This window comes from Falco cherrug, chromosome 2 (genome assembly GCF_023634085.1).
Source record: "Falco cherrug isolate bFalChe1 chromosome 2, bFalChe1.pri, whole genome shotgun sequence".
In the NCBI taxonomy this organism is placed as follows: domain Eukaryota; kingdom Metazoa; phylum Chordata; class Aves; order Falconiformes; family Falconidae; genus Falco; species Falco cherrug.
In genome coordinates, this window is record NC_073698.1 from 25365380 (window position 1) to 25391657 (window position 26278).

Below are 26278 nucleotides of genomic sequence, written 5' to 3' on the forward strand. Positions count from 1 at the left end.
CCCTTTTACTCCTCTTTTGTACATCTGAGCAGCCCATTAGCCCTTTTGGCCACGGCAGCAGGTTGGTTACACGCACTCTGTGGTTATCTACCGAGATTTCAAACTCGGTTAACTGAGTCCTGCACCCCAGGCAGAAATCCCTCTGCTGGAATATGGTCTGCTTGTTCTTTGACATCCTCACATTTGGTCACATTCAGACACCAGTTATTTGCTTGTACAAAGCTTGCTACACTAGCTAAATTATGCCTCTAATCTCTGTGTTATTTGCAAACGTTTAAGATCATTAAATAGCTTAGTACCAAAAGCCAATCTCCATGATCACAGTAGAAATACACCTACTGTGACACTTACTTACCTGCAATTACCTTTCTAGACTTACCGGTTCTGTTCGAGACCAGTTGAAATCTGTTTATTATGGGTGCCCCCTGACCTCATAACATTCTATTTTCTCCATCCAAATGCCATATAATACCAGGTCACTTGCCTTGTGAAGTTCTAAGTATATTACATCAAACATCATTACTTTTATTGATCTGCTGATATAATAAAAAAGATGTCAAGTTAGTTTGACAAGATTTATTTTTCATATAGCTAAGCTGATTGGCATTAATCATATCTCTCCTGTAATTCTTATTTATCAAGCCTTATATAAGCTATTCCACTCTTTTGCTAGGCAGTGAAGGATGGCTGGCAGTTCCATAATTTTCTAGGTCATCCTGTCCACTCTGTCATTGGCTTAAACTCCCTCCTCTGTAATTTCCACCTCTGTCATGAATTACTGAACATCAATATTAAGTGCCCAAGACTTCCTTCTCCAGCATTTTGAAGCATTGGCTGCATGTCTTCTGCATCCATAGTTAAAAAAACATACCGTGGCTGTACTTGGACTTAGGGTTTCAGTCTGTGGGTTTTTTCTGTATTGCTTTTCTCCTTCCTACACTTCAGACCACACGAGTTCTTGGCACTTCTGTTTTCAAAGTGTGTATAGATATGGGCTTTTCTTCCATTTCCCATTAGCCAGAACACCTTCACAGCCCCCTGTTTTTTACAAAACTTTGCTGTTTGTACTGGACTCATACCAGTATTTCTCAATTACTTCCTTCTCTCTTCTCTTCAGCCTAGAAATAGCTCTTACGTTTTCTCAATCTAACCATCACCTGTAAGCCGTGTTTTCCTGTCTTTCCACCTTCTTTGTCATGGATGAGTATGTCCTTGCTAACTTGCCGTAATACTTGCCTTAAAGCTCACTCTCTCACTTTTGACATCATACACTCCTCCAGTGTTCGGTCCATCAGTAATAGCAGCTTTTTCATTCTCTTTTCTTCTCCCACACTGGTATTGTGCTGTTCATCTTGTCCTTACCCAGGGAGCAAGCTCTTAACCTAGGCATCATGGATGATTCAGGTTTCTCCAAAACTTGCATTTTTTTCTGCAAGACCCTCTACAGTAACTGAGGCGAATTACACATCTTGTGTCCATACCTCAGTGTCATGCTGGAGAGGAATGAGAGGGGATTTCCTACCTGCGTGCTCATGCCTTAATGTTCCCATTCTGCCTTCTTCCTCCAGCTGGTTTCAGGGACTGCATGTAGCAGCATTTATGCGTGTAATGTTGCTCACCTGCATTGTTCCAGGGGAGCCAACAGGTATGTGCAGATAAATGATTCCAGGATACAGTGTGGGACTTTTTGGACTGAGGCACTATTTTTAAGTGCTTTGTACACTGTTTAAATACATCTTTGCCAATTGAAAACAAAGAACAGCAGTAACCATTTATGTAACACTATTAAATCCACATACAGTTTTACAAACACAAACTAATTATTCTGGGTAGCAGCTCTGTAAAAGGGTAGGTAAATATTATTTCATTTTACACATGAGAAGTAGGTTAGAGGTGCTAAATGTCTTGTATGTAGCTGCAAAAAGAACAATTTCCAGAGGCATATGAAAATTCAGCAGTTGTTAGCTTTCAGTCCTGTCTTCATCTGCTAGAAGATGTTGCTTTAATTTGTTTAAAATGGTGATTTTGAGAAATGAAGTATTACAGTTTGTGTTTACTACTGTGGATTGATTGGTTTTGTCAAGCAGGACTGATGGCCCAAGGTTAATGTTCCAGCTGCTGGACCTCTTCCAGTAGCCCAGTTAGCAGTATGGATTGTGGACATGTTCTCAATAAAGACTGATACAGGTCATCTTGGATCGGAAACTTGGGTCAATAACTAGAGAGGACTGTGATTTGCATAGGCTTTCCCCTTGTGCTGGTGATACCCCTGTACGTGACCTTAGCATGGGTGCATCTTTTTCTGGTGTCACCGTGCCTTTGCTGGTGAGAAGTGCAGCCTGGCGTCCTCTGTTCCTTGGCTGTCCCCATCAGGAGGTGTTGTGCAAGGGAGAAGGAGCAATCAGAGAAACAGTCTGCAGAAATCCAGTTGCAGGAAAACCCAAACCTGTATTCTTTCATATATAAAAAGGAGAGCCATTTTTGCACGGTCCGCTCCGTGCTGAACGTTAAATGCAGCCATGCACGCGCAGCTGTGTTTACCAAGCACAAGGAAGTAAATTGCAGGATACTTGCAGATCACACAGTCTGGCAATGGCTGACAGATTCTTACTTTTTATGAGAAACACTTCACAGATGTATGTGTTCCTTATGTTATTTTGGGGAAGAGAAGTGCAGATGTGGGCTTAACACCCTCCTGCCTCTGCTTTATGTACTGGCATATGGTACTGCTCTTGAATGCCAAAGTGACATTTATTAATTTCTTCAACCTTTTGGGTTTTTTTTGCAGCTTACACCTTGGACAATGTTAATCTGCAAGGATATTTTGTCTATTCTTTTAATGACAAGACTGCTCCTAAATATGGTCTCTACAGTTATGTTGCAAATCGATATGAACCAAAGCCTTCTTTGAAACATTACAGAGAAATCATTGACAATAATGGTTTTCCTGGTCCTGAAACTCCTGAGTTGCTGTGCCCAGAAGAGATTGCCTTGTGTCCTGAATGCCACTTCTTCCAAACCAGAAAATCATTGTTAGCCTTTATCTCTTTCATATTTGTTGCTTTTATTGTTACTATATTCTTCATTACTTACTACTCCAAGAGGGTCAAAAGAAGGTATAAATAGAGCTGCCGCTTTGAATACATCACTCACCACCCTTTCTCTTGCATCCCCTTGGGAAATCTGAAATAAGAGCACACCATGTTGTGATTGCTTCAGCACGAGGAAGGCATTTACATTGCCTGATACTGCAGGACATCAACACTGAGAAGAGATTGCTAGCATATGGCTTCCAGAAATCATTTTCTCTGTTTTAGTACATTTGGTTTATGACCAGCCAGTCCTTAATTCCTGTGGTTGGAGTTATCTCACAACTTTCCCTGGGACCTTTTGTTGAGTAGATGCATTCCGCTCCTTGGTTTTGCCTCACTGAGATGGATAGGTGAAAGTATGTTTTGAAGACATGGAGTGATGGAAGAGCCTGAATGTCAAATTATCCGGGAGAAGACTGGGGAGAAACGAAATGGTTTGCTTTTCTAAATGAGGGCTGAATGCTGATATTGCTTGATCAGAGCCACAACCTGATCAGAGCAGGGAACGTGACTGAGCAGAGATGGAGGAGAATTGCACAAAGCAGTGCCAGAAGGAAGGACACCCCCTTCCCTAAAGCAGATGTAGGGGGAAGAACAGGGGGACACAAATCTGTTCTGCTTGCTAAATCAGTTAACTACTCCTCAGGTTGCCGACAGCTGCATCTGACTTCAGGATGTCACTGAGGAACTTCAGCTAAAGAAACTATGTCTTTCTTGATGGGGAGAGCAGCAGGGATATGTGCAGTGATGGCAGGGGTCATGCCATCTGACGGGAAGAGATGGGAAGGGTTGAAGGGCTTCTCTTTGTATTTACTCAGAAAAAAAAGCGGAGAGCAGGAGCTGGGATGTCTTCACTGTCTCCTTTGTCAGAAAGCTGTGTGCCTGACCCTGTGCCCTGTTGTCCTGCAGCCATGGATGTGGCAGGGCTGGAGCTCCCCGTTCCTGCACTCCTTGCAGTAAGTTGCACACAACTGTCACTCTGCTGCTGCTGGGCTATCTACCTGCTGGAAACATGTTAGTAAGATGGTATCTGCATGCCATCTGTGTTGAGTGTGGAGACGTTAAATCCCAGCATTTTGGTATAATAGTCCAGCACTTTATTGCTGCTTTTGCCAGGGTCTGAGATGTTGGCGCTGTTGCTCCAAGCCTCTTCCAGGTTGGCTGGACGGTCTCCTTTGAGCAACTGGATCTGTCCCTGGCAGCGTTTCGTCCTGAAGTATTACTGGACATCTGAGGCTCTCTTATTTTTCTCTCAGCAAAATAAAATTAGGAAAATATTAGCAACAGTGTTTAGCAGTAGAAATCGAGAGGGAGTGGAAAAAACCCTACATTGTTTTGCCTGCCTGGTGAATCACTGCATGAGGAGTGTCCTCGGTATAAAGCAAAGAGGTCATTTTTCTCTGCTCTCTAACTCTAGGCCTGCATCACCTTCAGCTGTAATTCTATTTTTATTGCTATGTGAATAATGTCACTCACTGGAAAGAATATTTTAAAGGAAATGTGCTCTGTGTTAATTAAGAATTATTTATCTACTAAAGCTGATTATGCTGCGTTAAATGTGATGTTTATCTACTAGATGACTAACAGATGACTAAATGACCTCCCGGGGTTCCTTTCAACCTGAATACTCTATGGCCCTGTGATTCTGTACTGTAAATTAAAACTTATATATGGAATACAATTTCCATTTCTAATTTAAGATTATATTTTTTAAAAATAATCTGTAGAAATAGAAAATAATTAACATCATAATGGTTAATATATTTGTCCTCTAGTTCCAATCTTAAAATGGTCTCTCTTTGCACTAATATATATTTTGGTATTGAGATTAAGGTGAAAAATTCAGGGTAAGCGATGAAGTATTAAATATATATATATATATATATATATATAAATTATTTATGGCCCAATAGGACTTGCTGAAAAAGAGAAAATTTTACACTGCTGCATATTTATGCATTGGTGCCTGATGCAGTGTGGGTTACAAAGAAATAGCTCTCTCTAAATGTATGAAATGGCAAATGGCTTTCTTCGTGGCATGGCTATGAACCACCTTGCAATACGTTGCCCCAGTAGTCAGATGCCTTCACAGTACATAACAAAAAGTGATGTTCATTTAATACAACCTGTAGCCAGGTCATGCCTAACTTGTATGTTATATGTGTGCGTGTATGTATGTTATAATTATTTTGCTTTTGGTAAAACAAAAAGTCTGGGCCAGATCTTTCCGAGAAGCCCGGTGTATGTGTCTCAGGCATTCAGGGGGACAAGGCACGGCAAGTGCAGAAGAGCATGGGTGCCGTGCTGGTGGGCATCGACCCGTCCTGAGACTTCGCTGGGAATTAACCATCCAGGGAGGAGCTGCCGTGTGCTTCCTAACGGCCCAGCCGCAGCAGCAGCCCGAGCGCAGGGGAGACACTGCAGGCTCTTCCCATAGAGGCTGGGTGATATGTAACCACCGACAGGCAGATGGCACCAGCTGGATATCTAATTTGTAGGTAAATTGGGATTTGTTGCTACGAAGCCGTAGGATTGCATCCACTCATGGTGCCGTGGCCCATAGAAATAACACAGCCTGTGGCACAGTTCCCTTCTCAAGAGTTTTTAAATAGCACCGCAGAGCCACGGCCAGCTCAAGCTGGGCACGACAGTTGCCAAAGTCTTCTCCTAAGCAGCCTGCCTGTGGTGCTCCGTGCACAGTGACATGCAGCTCTCGGCAAACAAACTGCACGGTGATGGCACCGGGAAAATGCAGGCTGGCCTGAGGGACGTAATGGTATGGTTTCGCTTTGGGAATCTGCTTCATTTTATGTCATCAGGGGCCAGCATGAGTTTCTTGTCAGTCTTCTGGGAAAAAATCACCCTCCACTAACAACAAAAAGGCCCTTGAGCAGGCAAAGGTTAGGTACCAGTCCGAGGAGAACTGCGGTGTGCTCATGCAGATCGATGCGATAATCGCCTCCTGCAACCAGGCTGTGGGCTGTGGGGCACTTGTGTGCAACACCCACGTGTGAGCGATGATCTGGCACTTCCCTGTCACCACCTGTGCATCCAGGGCAGAAACGGTGGCAGTGGCAAGGGCTCTGAGTGGAGGGGACTCTACAGTCCAACCACAAAGGCAGCTCAGGGGAAGACAGTGTTTTGTTTTCTGAAGAGCAACCGGAGTCTGCATGTGATGGATGCTAACACACAGTATCTTGTGTAGAACTAGTTTCTTGATTTTAACAGTGTTTCTGAATGAAATATTGTTGCCCGTTTGCTCAGTGCTCCAGATTAAACATGCTGTAAAATAGAAAATCATGGTTTTATTCCAAGTATTTTTGTGACGTGAATGCAGAGCTTCTGTTTTATTTCTTGAACAGACTGTGCAGAAGTGACTGTGGGAAGGGCGTCTTTGCTAAACGAAAGAATGAGTGTTACATTGTTTTTATGACAATCTCAGAAATTAAATAAAGATACAGTAAGTTCCAAACCATATCATGATCTTATTGTTTAATCTGTCCAATTTCTCTGTTTGCAACATGAAGTACAGAGTACCTTAGGAGAGGCTGTTACGGCAATTCTGCAAGGAGTTAAGTGTTTCTGTTTGTTTTTCCAATGTCACATATAACTTTTGTTGGAGGCGGCTGGGGCCTGTGTCTACGAGAGGTTTTTCCAACAGACCTAGTCCTTTGGAGGGGTTTTGGTTCTTTGAATTTTTGTTGGTTTTGTGTAGGGTTTTTTGTGACTGTTATTATTTTAAAAGCCTGTGGAAGTTACCATACCAATATAAGAGTGTTTCGTTGGAATAGCTTATTCCATAGTAACACTGCGGTGGATTTGACAGCTCTTCTATTCCAGTAGAGTTACTCACAGGCTTGAGGGTTTTTGTCAGCATAGTTGTGGCACTAAGCAGTCAGTTTGTGGCATCCTTGTTAAACATCCTAAGGAAAGTAAATGTCAAGGTTAAAAGGAAGTGGGAGCAGAAAGGGACAATACTAATTAATAGGACAGTGGCCATACAAGTGTCAGCATGTTTAAACACACAGCCTGCCCTTCACTTTTCTCCTTGCATTGTGTTTGTTTGCTTTTTAGTCACTTAGAAATCTTGATCTGTTCGTTCTGCTTGCAAAAAAAAAAAAAAACCAAACAAACCCTTAGGCAAAAATGGTCTTACTCAGAGTGAAAGAGACAGTTTTAGCTAGGCTTCAGCTTCAGCTGAGAAAGTTCAGTCTTGTTCCTTCTCCACTCATGCAAAGCCAAGAAGAGGAGGTGAGGAAAAGAAAGGGGAAAGCTCTTCCAGTCTTTGATGTGCCAGTCGTGGATTGCCAAACCACTCTTCCCCAGCTGTCACAAGGCTATGGCTGGTGCTGGCTGGTTAAGCCCACCCTTTTTAAAAGGTTGGAGAAAGAAGGAATTAACGAGGTGAGACGAAAGTGGCAGGGTCCAATGTATGAGAGGCTTTTATTTTGCTTCATGAGTTGAACAAAAACATCACTGTCAAATGGTTCTGAGAAAACTAAGATCGTTAAGAAACCAGAAAGTTGAAATAACAGCAGCCTGCAGCCAAGATACTTGTGGGTGCTGACGTTTTGCTGGCTATTATCTTGTGATGCTTTGTGTGTTTGTGAAGGAGTGGCAGAAAGGCCAGTGAGGCAGAGAGAAGTCAGGGAAAATACTAATGAACAGGGCAGAAAAGTCACAGGCACAAGCAGCTACACGAGGTCCTCACCCTGGGAGCTGAGGGAACAGTCAGATGGGCCATGGGAATATTCTTTGTTAAAAATCAAATATTCTTAATTAAAAAACAAAAATATTTTTTTTTAAATCTACTTTGAAAGCTCCCTATCTCCCATATTTGTCCCTTAATGATATACCTCCTACATGATGAATTTTACTGTCAAAACCCTTTTCCTCGTCACAAGAGCTACTCACAGCGCAACCCACAAAGCATCATTATGGGGTCCCAGCTGTCCTGAGCTCATCCAGGTGGGTTTCTGGCCCAAGTCCCAGGAGGCCTGTGGGGGTCTGAAGTGCAGGAGAGGTGGTTGCTGTCACTAGCACTGAGCAAAGCAGTGGGAATGACAGCAATGATAGATTCTAAATACTGCTGCAAATTCACATCAGGTTTGATTAATTTCTACTTAAAGAAATTAAAACTAAAGAATTTCTACTTAATTTCTACTTTCTATTAGTAGAAAGAGTTTCTTCCTTACTGAGAGAGTAACACACAAGACTTTAGGGTTTTTTTTGGCAGGGAGGGATGAGTTTTAACTCTTCCCCTCTAACCTGTGATGTATAATGTACTTCTCACTGTTGATTTTTTTTTTTATGGTGTCAGTCCTTGCAGGGAAGATGAGGACCTGGGCAGCACCATCTCAGTCCCACCTGTTTGGCTCTCAGGAGCCAGAGAAGCTTCCAAGCTGGATCTTCCCACCCAGGGCTGTTCCTTGCTGGGATGCACCTCCAAGCCGGAGGGGGGCTGAGCCCCAGGCACCTCCCAAGCGGGACATGCGGCGGGGCCCAGAGGAAGAGCAGAGCGGATGGCACGTCCTGGTGAGATGCTGGCTGTGGTGGTGGCTTGGCTTTCAGTGGTGAGCTGGCTGTTGCGTTGCCACCTTCTGCGCCCAGGGCTCTGTAGGAGCCTTTCTGCAGCACTCTGAGCCAGCTGGGCTGCGCAAACATAACACCTGACCCACGAAATCTGGGTTTCCTCCCACTGGAGGGAATCGCAAATTGGCCAAGTGTTTAGTTCAAGAGGTGTAACGGTATAAACTACCTGTGCTGTAAAGTTTTACGAGGTGACAAAGTTTTGTAGTCTGGCAATAGCACAGTCAAGCTGGAGGCCATCAGATGCCCTGCCAGGAAAGGGAGGGGAGCAAGCTGGTGGGGAGGGCTTCCCCGCAGGCTGCAGCCTCTCCGGTCGGACCAGAGGGTGCCCGGAGGGGTGCAAGGGTGCTGCTCCTGCGGCCCGGGACAGGCGTGATCCCGGGGCGTAGTGCTGCCTGGCAGATGGAGCAGGGCCAGCTCCAGCTCTCTCACCACCTCCTCTTCCCTCTTTGGGCACATACTTTACATTTGGGCTGTGAAACGGGGAGCTAACCACCAAAGTATGACATGGGTATGTCGGAGCATATTGTTTATTTAGAAGACAAATACCGTTTATAGACCTTACAGATTGTTTTGTTGATAGTTATTACTTTGCAGCAACCCTTCTGCCTCCCTCTCTCCACTAGGATCAAATGGGTCTTATTTCCAAAAGCTAAGAAAGTAAGTGCCCATAAAGTAAGCTGCCAGTGTTACAGTCATCTTTCCCAGCACTAGCTGAGCCTTTAAGTCCACTTCTGATGGAAGATTGTGAATTTTATACACATTTGTAACTCATTTATCTGCCACATTGCTGCAGGATCCGTGAGCGGATATTGCCTTTCCTTGCACCTCACAGCGGGAGGCGGTGGGGTCCTGCTCTCAGCAGCACGTGGTTGCTCCTGCTTGGTATTCACAGGCACATTCCGCCAGCTGGTGATTTATTATTTTTGGGCTGGAAGAAAAATAATGCAACCAAGCTCTTATTATTTTGTCCTTTTATCTGTTTGGTCATATTAACGTGGGATAATCATTATATAAATGCACAGGAGATGCAGTCAAGGACACATTCATTTTTAAAGTCCTCCAATGCTCTTGTACTTCAGTCATTCGTCTTCTGTCTTTAATTACAGCAAGTGATCTCAGAGGCACTTAAAAGATTAAATTACTCAATTATTTGAAAAACCCAAATGCAATAACTGTATCTCTTTTCTGATAAATACCAGTGATTGCTGGAAAACGTCGCCCAAGGCAAGAAATACTGGGAGGCCAAGGAGGCCATATTGTAACATTTTGGCTTAGCCCAGTGATACTCATTTAATTTTTCATTATTTGCAACCATTATTTTTACTTGCAGTGTGATGAATGTCACTGCTCAGCAATTTACAAGTGTCCTGGCACCTCCTTGACTGTGCAGAGAATTACGCGAGACAGCTGGATGATAACCGCAGCTTACAAAGACATCAGGCCGTGGCTGGGCATCAGCGTGGCCAGGCAGTACGCCCCATTCAAGGTGATGCTGGTGGATGGGGTTTGGTCCAGTGTTTGGGAAGGGTATGGAATTAAAACACATGGTGGCTCACCCCGCGTTGGGGTGGGTCCTCTTCTGGCAGGGCTGGGCGTGCATCGGTGCCGTGCTGGGGGGCAGTCTGGCTCAGGCTCTGCAACCTTGTGGGAGGTGGGAAAGGTGGCCTGCCAAAAGCTGGCTTCGAAACGGTGCTGTCACTGTCCCACGGCCCCAGGAGGGAGCTGTTGGTGTGCCCTGCGTGTGGGCATGGCTGCCAATGCTGCGACAATGCAGCTGCAGCAGCAGGGCTCATACTTCTTCACTAATAGCCCTATTGCTCACCAGGGAGCCCCAAATACATCCACTGAAGAATGGGAAGTTATCTCTACATCAGGTTTTTAACCTCTTCTGCAAAGCAGCCGACGTGTGATGAGCCCAGCGCTGCGAGCCTGGGTAAGAAGGGGTACAGGCTGGTGTGATCCCTCCTCCCTGCACCAGGAAGACACGGACGTGACTCTTCAGGGAAAGAGGAATCCAGGCTAAAGAGCTTAAATCCTGCATTCTCACTTCATAGGCCCAGTTCTGAGTCACTGTCCCATCGGGAGCCAGCTGAGACTGGGCAAAATACCTGAGCAGCTGTAAACCCAGGGCAATCCGCACTTGCAGCTGTGGTGGGCTCTTTGCTGATGCTGTTTAGCCAGCAGCATGTCACAGGGATGGGTGGCTGGTGTTGATAAACAAACTCTCTGCTTTCAGTTACCCCTGTGGTCAAGGCAGACCAGCTGTGGTGCTTCTGGTCCTGCTGCCATGCAGACCAAGCCTGGTGAGGCTGGGTGACACGCAGCAGGGTGGCTGAGAGGGCTGGCAGACCCCAGGCTGCCGCCCCCATGCAGGTCTGGGGTCAGGATGCGTGCGGGCACCCAGTAAGCATCTGTCCCCCACACGTGGTGGGGTACTGGCCAGCAGATGCTGCTGCGAGGGTTACTGTCATCTGCTCCACCACCTGTGGTTCCCACGTTTATTTAATTTAAAAAAAAAAAAAAAGAGTAAGTAATTTGATATACATTCTCTCAAGGAAAAGGAGTCATTCCAGCAAGGAGCAGGCCAGGCGTGGCCTGGGGAGGGACAGATGTCCCTGTGGCTAATTTGCTCCCATAAATTGCAAGCTGTTGCAAATCCTCCCTGTAGCAAGTGCTGGCTCTGTGTTTCAGCTCTGTCTGTCCCGGAGCTGCTACAAGCAGGTGAAAGAGAAAGAGCAGAGTCTGCAGTTTTAGGCTGTTTCCCTAGTGCCTTTTGCAGAATTGAGTATTTTGATTAAGAAATAAGCTTTAATCCCCTAGCTGGCTGCCAGCCGAGCTCCGTGCAGCTGCTCTGGCCAAGCAGGGCAGTCTCCTGCTGGAGCAGAAGCTTTTGCTGAAGAACGAGGTATTTTCTCGTTAAAGCAGTTACAGCTGGGACCCCATCCTGTCTCGTTGCAAGCTGCTGCCAATGAACTGAGGTTCAAGTCCCTGCTCAAGGTAAAAAGCAGTTCACTGCCTTCAAACCATGGCTGCCTTCAGCCTCCCCATCTTGTTGGACACACACCTGCTGGGAGAGGATGGAAAGCCCCAACTTGTCATTGTGGTGGGACTAAGGAGCACCTGTGCAGTGGTACAAGCTTTTGGTTGTTTTCCTGCTCTTGCCTTCCTGCTTCCTTGGAGGAGAGAAGCAGAAACCATCTCTCCTCACCCCAGGGATTTGTCCCTGGGGTGGGGACATTTGCAGACAGAGCTGGCAATGCCTGGCAGTTGCAGCTGGGGAGGGGACCATTGACGACTTGGCCACTGTTACCCTGCCCTGAAGGCTGATCCCTGTGGCCTCCTGTGCAGCCTGGGCTGGGTGAGGAGGGCTCAGGCTGGAACCCAGACAGGCATGCAGGGATGAAGCAGGCTTAGAAGAGAGCAGTGGAAAACAGCTACCTGTCAGTGGTAAGTGGTCAGTGGTAAGGTGGCAGGATAGAGATCCTAGTTTCAGAATCAAAGGGATGGAAGGAGATAAGTATTCAGGTTACTTTTTCTGCAAGGGATGGCATGAGAGGCTTTCTTCAAGAGAGGCACAGAGGCTCTTGCTGTCTGGGTCTTGTGGATTAGGGAGGGTATCTGGGAGTGTGTGAGACCTCCCCAACATTACCCTATGAAAGACAGGCAAATACGTACCTATCTGCAGTGTTGCAATGCTTTCCCTGTTGTTACTCATTAACCCAGACCCACTGCTCTACTCTGTGTCAGCCCTTCGGCTCCATGTACCTGTGTGTTTGCTGAGCTCGGTTTCTGGCACACTGCAGCGGGGCAGTCTGCTGTCACACAGTGCTAGGTGGGACCGGCTCTGCATCCATTGCTGCTTTGGGGGAAAATGTTTGCTTTCTGCACGGTATAGCTGGCATACATCTGGCAAGGAGAGCATGACGTGGCCATGCTGAATCCCCAAGGGTTCATGTGTGGGTCGCGCCATTCAAGTGCTGCTTCCTCTCTGGCAACATCTCTGCTCCCCAGCTCTTCCAGGTCGCTATTGAGCTGGAGCAGCAGTATCAGTTTTCATCCTCTCCTTTGACTTGCAGACTCCAGCAGTCTTCTGGGTATTTCTTCCAGTATTTTCATTTCCCAGTCATGTCAGTATGCTCAGCCTGTGCTCTCATCTAACAGATACCTGCCATTTTGAAGAGCAGTATTTCTTAGGCATGCCAAGATCCTCCAAGGCTGACATCAGTTCTGCAGAGCAAGTGCTTCAGACAGGGATACAGAATCACAGAATGGTCAGGGTTGGAAGGGACTTCTGGAGATCATCCAGTCCAACCCCCTGCTAAAGCAGGTTCTCCTAGAGCAGGTTGCACAGTCATGTCCAGGTCGGTTTTGAATTTCGCCGGCGAAGAAGACTCCACAGCCTCTCTGGGCAGCCTCTTCCAGTGCTCTGTCACCCTCAAAGCAAAGAAGTTCTCATATTCAGGTAGAACTTCCCGTGTTGCAGTTTGTGCCCATTGCCCCTTGTCCTGTCACTGGGCACCACTGAAAAGAGCCTGGGCCCATCCTCCTGACACTTGCCCAAAGGTATTTGTAGACATTGACAAGGACCCTTCTCAGTCTTCTCTTCTCCAGGCTGAACAGGCCCAGCTCTCTCAGGCTGTCCTCATCAGGGAGATGCTCCAGTCCCCTCATCATCTTTGCAGCCCTCCCCTGGGCCCTCTCCAGTAGTTCCCCATCCCTCTTGAACTGGGGAGCCCAGTACTGGACACAGCACTCCAGATGTGGCCTCACCACGGCAGAGCAGAGGGGCAGGAGAACCTCCCTCCACCTGCTGGCCACGCTCCTCCTGATGCACCCCAGGGTCCCACTGGCCTTCTTGGCCACATGGGCACACTGCTGGCTCATGGGTAACTTAGATGCCTTGCTGGTGACTCCTGCAAGGTGTTGTAAAGAGGATGGATGCCCAAGAACTCAACAGTGCAAGGACTGCGCATACCAGGAGCTGAAACATCGGTGCTGGTAAGGTTAAGACAGTCTGTTTGCCCTCACATGGCTGCAGGTGGGTGGGAAGGAGAGATGGGAATGAGAATGCATAACATACTATATTTTTTTGCAACCAAGGACAGACTTACACAGCTGACCATCTCTACCATGGCAATAATTGGAGAAATGTGCTTCCTTTCAGTCCAAAGTTTAACACTGAGCTTTCCCTGAATGATGGGACATAAAGGCTTATCCCCTCCTAGATGGCCTCTCATAGTTGACCCCGTGCTCAGCATCCTGTTTGTGAGACTGTGCTGCATTTGATAATTCCAGAGAGAGTTGGAGAGATATAAGGCCCATCCACAGGGACGTTTATTCCATCTCTAGATATGTGTAAGACAAACCACAAACCACTATCCTGCATTGCATCTTATTTTCTTTTGCAGTGGCTTGATGGATTCGAGATGGCTGAAGTCTGATAATATGGACCCAACATTCAGCATCCCAGCTCCACCATGGCTCCTATGAACCTAGCCTTAGATTTCTGACATGAACTTTGCTGCAGAAACACAGTTGAATTCAGTGGGAATCAGGGGCCAAATACTGCTGAGGACGTGAGTTTACTTTTCTCATGCCAGCTGCCCTAGCATAATGGCTTCTTTGGAAAACATAATCTTTGCCATGAAGCTCACGTATACTTAAAGACACCATAGGATAAATATAATGAACCACTATCATTTTGAGCCTAAAATCATTATTGAAGTCCCATAACAGAACAGTTCAGTGTGCTGCAGGTTGCAATAAGGAAAGCAAGGGCTTAAATGTACCATGTTTCTTGTGCCAATGGACAAAATGAGCACACGAAGGAAAAGTGATTCTTTAGTGTATGCAAATTTATTCAACTCTGCAATTGTTTATTTACAATTAATGACTGATACCAACAGATGAGGTAAAAATATGAGGTATTGATATGAGTATAACATTTAAAAATGCAATTATCATAATGTATTCTCAATGGCAATGTAACAATAAAAATACTGTGGTAGCTGAATGGTAGACATGGCATAATGTGCATTTTAAAGAAATTTTATTTCATTGATACACAGCTTAAAGATGCCATAAGCACATGACTGAGCTTCTGCAAGGGTAGGACAAGCCTACCTTGCTAACAGGTGGCACAGGACCCCTTCCAGCTAAGTGATGACTTGTCAGACAGGATAAAACCACTGTCCAGGTTTTCCCTTCATTTTAGTAAGAAATTTTTACTATTAGACAATTGCCATTCCGAGGGCCAGAAATTCTGTGCCTGTTAATACTGAGGCACTATTGTATTCGTTTATGCAAACTAATGTAGCAGAAGTGCTCTAATGGGTGGTGTTTTGGAAAACAGCTGGCACAAAACCTGCTGCCTTGGCTACAGGCATTTGGGGACAAGGTGCCGCTTTCTGGGGCGGCAATCCTGCTGGAACCAGGGGCTGGCCTTGCCCTGGCAGCTTACAAGCCACAGCTTGCTCCTGGGAAGGCTGGACCTTGGCACCCTGCGGCTGGCTGGTGACTGCCAGACCTCAGCACGGTCATGCAAGGGTGTGAGCCTTCCCCTGTCTTTGACACTTGAAATCGAGCAGTCAGTCCTTGCATATTGCCCTGCTGGCTGTAGCTCAAGGCAGGAGGAGCTCATGGGCAGCCAGCCTCCCTCATCCTATGAGTTACACAATAAAACATGGGTGAGAGCTCATGGGGGAAGACAAGAGTGACTTTGTAAAGGTCCTGCTGTTCCAAGGGGACACTGTGCTGGCTCACCCTGCCCCTGTCCACTGGCTTGCTTCCTCGGATTGCAGGACTGTCCCCCCCCAGTGCAGCCCTCACATGTGTGCACAATGGCACCGTGCTCTAGCAGCTATCAAGGACCACACGTGGTCCACCCCACAGCTCCTGTACCTGGGGCAGGCTCAATGCACTGGTTTTGAAGAGACTTCCCCATTTAGTGAATCAGGGCACAAAGCCGTAGCTTCGAGTAGGAAATGTATCCTGCTTAATTGACCTCATACTAATCTTAATGGATTTTGTTGGAAGGACTGAGCTAAAACACTGGCTATGAATGACACAGCTAATTTATGCAGCAATAAATAAAGTCAAAGTGAACAAATGCGATTAATGAAGAACAGTATTAACAGGCTTGTACATTCTTATTGAGTCATAGATGTAATATCATTTTTGGTCTTAGGTTAGTTAAAAACAAAACAGAACTCTGCCTCAAAGGTAACGTTGACAAATTATTATTATTATTACTTTTAAAGCATTCTTCCATTAGCAAAATAATAGGTCCCTGAAAATGAAATTATATAATAGGCTTAAATGGCTCCTACTCCTCATAGTCAGGGGCTAATTCTGCTCCCACCAATGCCTACAGAGGCAGGGTCATGCAGATCAGTGCAATATAATATGAAAATGCTTGCTGTTACTATAAAAGCAATTTTTCCAAGCATAGTCTGCATTTAGTCTTTTAAATCTCAGAGATGTGTTTAAAAGCTTAAAAAAGTTCAGTTATTTGTACAGTAAGAATATTACAAGGCATGGTATTCATCTGCATGTTTTTGTGTCCATGGGATATGGAAAATCTGCTTTGGAGATTTTTAACAGCCGTCTCTATGGGAGAAGGAAAGAACACAGAAACACTCAGAACATAGACAAAATCCTAAAAAAAAAAAAATTAAAAAAAAATAGTTTACAGCTTCATAACTTACCAGTCTGATTTCAGACACCTCGGTACATACAGCATTATCTTGTACTCTTCAAGTCCAAGCAGTTACTTTGAATGCTGTACGTAGTGAGGGTCTCTAGTGGCAGATATGCCATTAATTAAGGCAATAGGTAAGTTTTCAACACCTTGTACTAACAGTCACAATTCTGCAGCTGAATATAAATGGCCTATCTCAGTTACATTTTCAAATATTTAATTTGGTGAAACTGATCCGCTCCTCATTATTTTTCAACATACAGTAACCTCCTTCTTCCTCAGCTCTTTTAATTCTTCCTACATCTATTTCTAGGTACCTTCTCACAGCATACACAAACACGAAACACGGTTGAGAACAGATGTTTCTCTTATCACATGGATGATGCCTGGTAGCCCTGTGACAATAGCGAACACAGATTATGTAGCAGTGACACACTAAGAAACGAGTGACAGATACACTTCAGGTCCAACTGATGCAAGTGATTTGCACTGAGTTATATACAAAATAATTAATTTATACATATACATATATATAGATATAATATAAATATATACATACTGTACATAATTTATTTACAATTAAAATATGCTTCTTGGAAGCCTTTAAATACCAGAGTTATGTAACACACAAGTAATGGCAATAGTCTGATTTTAAAGTAATAATGATAAAAGCTCTCTGAAGAAATGTTTACTTCAATAACTGAAATTAATACAGAAGGGATGTGGCAGGGGGAGGTGAAGCCTCCAGAATAAAAGAACTTTCCTATAAAATTCCTGTTTCAGCTTTGTACAGAGCCAGGTCTGGTCAGATTCCTGCTTTCAGCATTCCTGGTCCCTGCCAGACCCGGATTTACGCTCATATGCTCCCAGGAGCACCTCCTCAGATTTTTGTTTCTGGTCCCTCAGCAATCAGAGGCTGAAATGAGTTTCTGATCCTGGCAACTTCTGCTGCACACAGATGTCCAAAGCCTTTGTTGTACCACTCTGGGGAACGTCCTCTGAAGAAATGGAAAGAGAATTATTGAGAAACTCAGATACTTAAGAAGTATGCCCCGCAGAAAAAGGCTTGCCATGCTTCCTACTCCCTGCTGCCCACAGCAGTGGAGCCTTCAAATACTTGTCATTGTAAGTGTACTCTGAAGTTCTCCCTTGCAGTAATCAAATAAGCAGATTTTATTTCTATGATCACATCATAACAGCGGTAGATGCTGAGTGGAGAAATGAGCTTGATGGATAGAAAAGACTGCAGGAAGACTCCAAAGCAGCAAAACTACTTTGACCGTGTTCTCTGTTCCCAAAACCTGCTGTCCCCAGTCTGGAGGTTTTTGCCCTGCTGAATGGACATCTGCTTTTTGGGGATACTTACTTCAGGTCAATCCTGCAGATGTGGGTCAGCCTGGCTTTCCCTGAGCCACACGGCTCTATCAGGTACTGAGAGTCCATCACGATGGCTCGCACAGCTCCCATAAGAGGAGCCTCTTCGTGCTCTACAGAGATGGCAACCAGCATGCACATCCCCTTTGGCAAATCTGTCCTCCACGTCCTGCAGCAACACATTGAAGATGGAATCACTTTAGTAACAAAGCTTTTGGGCACAGGAGCAAGAATCAGGATTAAAACTAAAGTTTGCTTGTCTGTCTGTCCTTGTTATTGCGTACAAGGCCACTGGACTGTCCCAGGAGGTCCTGGAGATGCTTCGTGTTCCCCAGCAGGGAGTCAGACCATGATGTGGAATGGCCACCCATCTATGTTGCTGCAGGCTCCAGGTGGAGAAGTTTTTCTTCTCCACATGAGCATTTTGTAACCATTATGAATTACAGGGCACGATACGGCCTTTTGCAGACAGAAGTTTTGAAAAGGAGATAAAGTGAGCATAAGCCACCCAGCAAAGGATGAAATGTTGCATTGCACCCACACAAATTTATAGAACAAAAAATACAGTTTAGCACAGCAGAAATCCTCTCTACTACCCACATTGACTTCTGAAACTCCCAGATCATCAGAACATGTTTCAAAGGTATCCGAATTAAAAACAAAATGCCCTTTCATTTTTTCCGTCTCCCAAGTTTCTAGCCTCTCTTAAACGCTGCAGAAATTCTCCACCAAGTTCAGGAGACCTAAACTTTAATACTTAAAATTTTTCACTTGTGCTGTAAGCATTCTCTACATATTCTAGTGTCTCACATCTTTCTCATCTGCCTTGAATGTCACAGGATAGGTCTGTGCTCTTTCCTATGCTGCGGAAAGAAATGAGAAATTCCCACTGTGCTGTGTGATGTACATCATCTTGCCACGGACTGTATGAGACAGGGATTATGCTACCCTGGGAAGTATCATGTTTTAGCAGGTAAGCTGCTTTCAAAGGCTGTTGAAGTTTGGACTTCAGCAGATAATTTTAACATTCTGCAATTTTCTTATATGAAATTGAGCTGTTATTCAAGACACTGCAGAAAGATAGTGACTTCAGAAGGTTTCACATGTGTCTGTGCATTAATAAAACCGATGAGCTATCTTGGCAGATGAAACACATGGAGAGGACGAAATCACACTTCAGATCTACTGTGAAATGCTGAACCATCTACTATGAATGTCTGCACAGTGCTTAGATGTGACCATATCATTTTGGTAACTATGCAGCACTTACTTGGGCCATTTGTGAAATGGAAAACTGTATCCCAGAGACTGCAGAGACTTATGATTCCTGTTCCCAGTTATACAGATTTAGGCCAGTTTCTGTACTTCTTTAAATATCCTACAGTAGCAAAAATGGGTATGGCACCTAACCCACAGATATGCTGTGATACTTACTGAACATTAAACATTTCAGGAATTTTTAACAAAAAGCAATGCCCGGGGAGGACAGCTGAGACCTGCGTCAGATCCCAGGCATATGAAACATCGCCCCTATTTCCTTACCATTAGAGTCTTCTCAAGGCAGCCTAATCCCCTTGTTACGACTGTTAACTTTAAATTTTAAAAAAAAAAAAAAGAAAGAGAAAAAAAAGAAAAAAAAACCCAACTAAGTTTATCCTTTCACAGCCAAAACTTTGATTGGGAAGGAGAAAAATCACAGTCTGTTAAAATATATTTATTCATGTCCCCAGAGGGGAATTATAATTTCACTGCTCACTTCCCACCAATCACAAGGTATCAAATTGGCTGCGATACTGCTGGCTAACCTTGCTGTACACTTAACGATATAAATCAAAAGAGATAAACAACAGAATCTGACAGATCTGCCTGATGGCTGCTTTCACCCCTTAAATACCCACCAGAATTCAGTTTTATGATATGTATTTCAGTCCTTGGGGGTCATTCTGCCTGGGTTAGTGAAAAGAACGAGAACTTGATGGCAAGCTTTTTTTAATGGATGTGACTGCATGGCAGGTCTTTAAAGAACATAAACAACCATGAAATCTAACAGTAAATAGTGGCAAATTTAAGGACAGAATTATGGTCATCAAAACCTCCCTGCTGCTCCCAGACAACCTTCTTTGTGCCATGCAGAGGGCCAAATTTATCACTAGTTCAAGTCAATTATATAAGAAAATCAGTTACAAAATAATATAAATAATTAGAATAAATATAAAATAATTAATTTAGCCCAGTATACTGTGGGAAGGCATAGGAAATAGAGTAATGGGAGGACTGATGTTTTAGCATTATAAAGAACTTAAAGAAAACAGGTTTTATATTTTCCCCTAAGACTTCCAACAATTCTTCCCTTATACTGGTAATATCTGCATGTTATCATTCTTTAAGAAAATACTGAAGTTCATAAAATATAATTATAATAGTACATCCCTTTTATTTGGCTCATCTTTTTCCTTCAATCTTTGTGCCCTCTTATACAGCTCTAACTCACTGGGCTATCTCCTTTGTCAAAACTGCTTAGTATTTCTTTGGTGCATCATTCCAATCAAAGAAAGCAGAGACCAAGAATGGGAATGCACAGAATCATCCTGAAATAAATAACTGTAGGACTGATTCTGTAAGTGAAATGTCAGCAGCTCCACAATAGCTCCTAGCAAGCAAAGGGCCAGGATTTCAAAGACAGAAGGTGCATAAGAGGCAATTTTTTTTGTCTGCTCTGTACAGGCAGATAGACAATGTCAGAACTGGGATTGAGTCTGAAATATTGATATACAGCTATACATTTATTTGAGAGATGTCATCCCCTAGAAGGCAGTCAGAATACATATCTACTGCCTCTTTCTGTTCATTTCCACACTAGGAGTTTTATGGGTTAGCATTTCTTGGTCTACAAAGACTGCAACTGCAAATCTAAGATAACAACTTATATAGACATCGTGTAACAACCTTAGCTTAAAAGCATCGCTATCTTCTCTGCTAAACATTTGGCTCTTAAACATCAAACATTCCCCAGAGAACAACAAAAGCAGTGTAAAAACCAATTGGGTTCTATTTGCACTGTTTTGATAACAAACAAAGCTAGGAGAGAACAGCAGCTATTATCAGACATCTGTTCTAAGGAAGAAATTATATTTATGGCCTCAGGAGTATGTGCGGCTCAAATTACATCAGAGAAAAGGTCAGCATACTCTAGGTGTACAATTTTAACTCAGTTTGAGAAATCAACGCTGCTGCCCAGAAGCAGAGCTCTTGAAGCACAATTATACCGATGTGAAGGCTGAGATAAGACCAGATCTTCCTTGTATGCACTGCAAGAAGCAAAGGTACTGGAGAACTGCCCTTTGCTTACCTTAGAATGACAAAGTCTCGGACAGGATGAGGAGCCATGCTGTTCAAAACATACTGGTAAACTTCTGTCTGCTTGTCCAGGCTCTCAACCACCTTCCACTGCAAAAAGTCCTCATCCCAGAGGTGACGTTCTCTCAGCACTCTGTTCAGGACGACTGATGGGGGGGCTTCAACTTCCACCGAGGCTTTCCAAAGCCTCAGCGGGTTCCCATCCCCAACCTGGAGCAAAGCAACAAAGAACATAACCCCCCATAGTTTATATGCCTATGTTCAGCAGAGGATAACCACGCACAATATCTTGACATGGGTATCTGACTTCAGCTTAAAAGCATGCATATTTCCCTGCTAATCATTACTATTATTGCACGTGCTGCTGCTCTACTGTATGTGAAAACATAGGTGTCCTAGTCCTGGATGGAAAAATGAAATGAAACATTACTTCTGCTCTCACACCAGTATATATCTGGACCAGTTTCCATACAGCCAGTGGAGCTGCTCTATTGTTTCTGGTGCGACAGCCACTTTTTTTTCAACCCCAAGCATCCTAAGTGTAATGAAGAATATGTGTGTGCAGAAGTAAAAACAAACATTAAGACTGAAACCCTAGGCTGAAATAAAGCTACCACCCTGGGCAATCTGATGCACTAGCTGGGACTGAGGGTCCATTAGTCCTCCTGGTTAACTGGTGGAAGAGCAGAACATACATTGATTCAGTTATGTATCAGGTACAGAGATGTTTGCTCCTCAAAATAGTTGCAAGGGAGGTACTGGGAGAAAGCCTTTCAAAGAAGGAACATACAAACTGCTTGCTAACCCTTCCCAGCACACAGCTCCTGTTACTTGTTACACCTCCACAGCATGCGATAAGGGGAGCGGAAAGCGCTTGGCCATGCATAAGATGAATGTCCTAAATTCCACACACAGCTTTTCTGCATGGTTTTAGGGGTTATATTTCAGGCAGCAAACAAATTAACTGTAAGCACTGGATCTTGCATGCCCTGCTTATCTAACTCCTCCCTACCCTAGCATCCTCACATACCATTGCTAGTGCTTCAGAAACCTCCAGCACCTCCCACAGACCCAGACCTGTGTTCCCAGAAACTCACCTTCCACCCCTCCCACCTTATATTATTTTATGTTGTTATAATTCCTTCTCCCCAAAGCTCCCCCAGGCCCCCTGCCCTGGAGCTCCAGTGACTCCCAGTCTCCTCTGCCGTCTCACACACCCTTCACCTGCGCGTGCCCTTACCCACTCCCTCCCCTCGCCCACATCCAACCCCACCTGAGCCGCGTTAGTCCCTGCCCAGCCTCCTGCAGTCCCTCCCCTGGAGAGGTCATTCACAGAAGCTGGCTGCAAACCACAGTAACTGGGATTTCTTTGCCTTAAAAGAGAGGGTTTGTGCTTTCCCAAACAGGGATAATGCTGCCTCCTGCGCTCTCACCGTCCAGATCCCACACTACTCCCAGTGCTCATCCCCTACCTAACCAGTGTCACCCACCCCTAATCCATACCCTCCTCTTGCTAGCTGCTGCTGGTTTGCAGATCTCTGTTTTGCCGTTAATTTTGCAGCAGCCCTGAACTCCGTTGTCTGCAGGGACCCTGCAGCACCCTCCTCCTGGCTGCAGCTGTCTGGCTTTCCCTGTAGAAGTGACAGAGCCTGGAGCAACTTCAGAAATTTTGATACAAGTTGCAGATAGCAAAAACCCACTGGAAACAAAGACAAGAGGATCAGGGATAAAACTGGCCATGTGGCTGGCGTGGCTAAGTAAAGCCATGGGCAGACTGAAGGGGTTTTTTTTTAATACCTATGTTCTGGCTATGTTGTCCAAACTGCTGGCAAACAACAGGAGATGGTCAGAAATTTTGCCTGTCCCACAGTCAAAGAGCTTGCCCAGGTAATGTTAGCTGTTGTTTAAAGTCTCAGCTCGCTTGCTTGTTGCACTGTTTGCTGTATCACTTCCTTTACCCATTTTGGAGACCTTAGCTTGCTTTGTGTGCTTTTTCCTGGAATCTCATACTTGAATCACTATTATATTATATATTTAACTGCTTTTAGTAGTTTTTTATTTTTTAAAAAAATATATTACGTGCCTCACCAGACAGAAGGGTAAGTATTTAGCCATGCAAAAAGTCAGGGTGTATTTTGCTTTGGATTCTTTACTGCTTCTTCCATGTCTCCCCAGATTACCTTTTTGTAGGCAAGTTCTGTGTTTTCTATACTGGAACACGTGACCCATCCTTTGAATTTCTCTTTTGCTTCTTTTTGGAGATTCTGCATGAGACTTTCCAGGTACATCTGATAGTTCCCTCCTTCCTCATCCACTTGTTTCCCAAGCTCGTCCAGGGTGGGAGAATGCACTTCTGCGTCAACATAGGAGTTTCGAGACTGGGTGACCATCTCATGCGGGACCTGTGCCACAGAAGGGAGGGAAAACACACAGGAAAAACCTCCTGCTGAAAACTTTTTCTTAAGGCAATATATTTCTAGGCTGCTTGATCATTCAGCATCCAATTGCAATGAGCCTATGATCTGTAAAACAGATACCTAGTCCTGTCTTTGCTTCTTATGCAAGATGGGAAATCGAAGTAGCGTAATGAAACAGTCTGTGGCTCAGAATAGCACTACTCATGCAGAACCATATTAGACTGATCAACTGTACGTCAATACTCCTCTAGCCCCCAGAAATGTTGCCTCGTGCATCTGGGGAAAGGAGATATGAGCATAATCTCTCTCCACCTGCAGTGGAAGTAGTTGCAGGAATGACACTATTTCCCTATGTGGTTTTAACTTTGTTGCATGACACAGAAATAAAGTGTATCAGCTCTTCTTTTTGAGATGAATAAATTTTAATTGAGGTGTTAAAAGCACTATAATAAAATGAAATGTTAAACCAGCAGATTTTGATTTTAATTAGACTAAAATTTCCTAATCCAGTAACCTGGGTTGAAGACTGCGACAGAATAATTACCCTGCATTTTTAATAGTTGCAACTTTGAACGCTAGAAGGGAATAGTGATAAAGAAATGAGATAAATAAACTTTAGATGGAGTAAGTTTACAAATAAGTGAGGCACCATCAATCTCTGAGCTAATACAAGACAGAAAATGTAAGCATAAACATAAATACTTCAAAGGTTGCTGCATTATGTGGCCATGAATAATGCTGTTTGAGTCTCTCACTCACCTCAAAAAGTTTGTTGCATTCCATTATCATGTGAGCAAGTCCCTGAGTAGCTGCCAAGTTTTCACTGAGGTCCTTCTGATCAGGCTTCCCTGTCGCATATTTTTTCTGTATTACCCTGTAATTGAATTCAGTGTCTCAGGTAAAAAGAGCTGAATCTTTTTAACATGAAAGCAAACAGCAGCAGGATGTTCAGAACACCAGAGAGAAAAGCCTATCCTTAGTTTTTATTTATCACAAAGTTTATTCAAACTGTTGAGCCTTTTTTAAAGGAAAAGTAGTTACCTAAAATATATTTGAGCCAAACGTAAAAGCAGAAAAGGTTATGCATGTCCTGCACTAGGTATTGTACATTTTGAAATGGATTTCTGACAGACATCATGTACAGTAGTTTATGTTGTTACTGCTTAAAGTGCTTGCTCAGTCACTGGTTATACATGTACATGACTAAGAATCTCAGTGTACTCTGAACCAGATGGGTTCAAAGTCAGGATGGACATCAAGCTGGGACCACTAACATTTAGCAGGGTCTATGCCCTGTTCAGTCTACATTCACCATGTTACATACCACCTTAATGTGGCCTGAAATAAACTTGGTTTCCCAAGTGGCAGAATGTAGCCTGAAAACAGAGAGTGAAAGACCACTCACTGAAAATCTATGTATTCAAATCCTTTAAAACATGGTCATATTAAAATCTTTAAAACAAAATCCTTTGACTTCAACAGAGCAAAATCAGGCCCTTTCCCTTCACAGAAGCCAACGTTACTTATGCAAAACTCAGTAGTGCCCCACTAAAATGTTGCACAGAAAGCAGGCACTGCGTATTCACAACAGCCAGACAGAAATGCCTGCTGGGCTTGCGAAATGCGAAAACACCTTCTGTGCATGTGCAAGTGTGCTTATAGCTCTGCAGCACCGGCTTTTCCCTCTCAGTAAAGCTTCGCCCTGTGTAACATGTGCTGGAAAACATGCTTTGGAAAATTTTACTTTGCATACCTTTAGAAACACTGAAGCATAACTTTGTACTAAGGACATGACTATTTATAGTGTTGAGAAGAAACTTACCGTGGCGAGCTTTCCTTTTTCACTATATTGAGATGGAACAGGGAAGGAGCCAGGCAGACAGCTATGTTCATAGGAGTCATCTGATTCTCCTCCACAGAGGTGACGTCGCTCAAGAAGCACAGCAGGGTCTGCAAAACCTCCCGGTTCTCGTCAGACATCAGCATGATGGCTGCCTGCACCGCCTGCAGCCGCTGCTCCTTGGGGACATCTGAGGAAAGGCAAGTGACGTTGAGGGGGGTCAGTTGTAAGGTCAGGTAAGGAGCCAGAAACAAGATAAGAGTTTCAGACATTCACACTCTGGGAATGACTTTCTGAAGAGGCAGATGACAGGGGGACGAAGGGGCAAAGACCAGCCAGTTGTTGGAAGGCCGTGGCATTTGCTCCTCCAAGCACAGCTCTCCTAGCCAGGGTATGACATCTCTCTGTTCATTTGAAAGGCTCTTCCCCAAGAAAGAGACTGAACTTCATTTAAAGTTTATGATGGGAGAACAGTACTCGGTAATCATATCTTCAAAGGGTATTTTTCAGGTTTCTTTTGTCCCCTGGGAAGACAGTTGAGAAGCGTTAGGGAAGCATCGGGAAAATACTTATACTTGTGTCCTAAACCGTAAAAGAGTTTAATGAAAGCGGTAATGGATATGCTTACATAGTGCCTCAGACAGATTAATTTCTAAAACTACCATAAAAGTTTTCTCATTTTGGATTTGGAGCCCTCCTCTGGGTATTACATATGCTCTATATCATGAATGGAAGAAGAACTAAAGCAGATTCACAGTAGAGGGAACAGCCAGCTTTTAAACTCTGCCTGCTAGCCTTGTATGAGCACTTTATTTTAAAAGCTTTAAGACACAAATGACAAACTGAACACAGCCCAATGCTTCTGACTTTCTAGAAGTGGCAAGGACAGGTCTTTCTGAGAAGTCAG

The 26278-nt window shown here is 44.2% G+C and overlaps 2 protein-coding genes across 6 annotated transcripts in view; one reads left to right on the forward strand and one right to left on the reverse strand.

The window, feature by feature from the left end:
- Window positions 1-6541, forward strand: part of KL (klotho) — a 50643-nt gene extending 44102 nt beyond the window's left edge. Inside the window, exon 5 of the mRNA XM_055703297.1 lies at window positions 2789-6541. Coding sequence (XP_055559272.1) covers window positions 2789-3126 — 338 coding nt within the window. The 3' untranslated portion in view covers window positions 3127-6541. The remainder of the gene's footprint in view (window positions 1-2788) is intronic.
- Window positions 6542-14521: 7980 nt separating this feature from the next.
- The window catches only part of STARD13 (StAR related lipid transfer domain containing 13), a 297402-nt gene continuing 285645 nt past the window's right edge, over window positions 14522-26278 (reverse strand). For all 5 annotated transcript variants that reach the window (XM_055702062.1, XM_055702063.1, XM_005446478.3 and 2 more), the window contains 6 exons: window positions 25354-25561; window positions 24291-24405; window positions 23295-23516; window positions 21107-21324; window positions 17750-17926; window positions 14522-17381 (listed from right to left, as the gene is read on the reverse strand). In XM_055702062.1, coding sequence (XP_055558037.1) covers window positions 17264-17381; window positions 17750-17926; window positions 21107-21324; window positions 23295-23516; window positions 24291-24405; window positions 25354-25561 — 1058 coding nt within the window. In that variant the 3' untranslated portion in view covers window positions 14522-17263. The remainder of the gene's footprint in view (window positions 17382-17749; window positions 17927-21106; window positions 21325-23294; window positions 23517-24290; window positions 24406-25353; window positions 25562-26278) is intronic.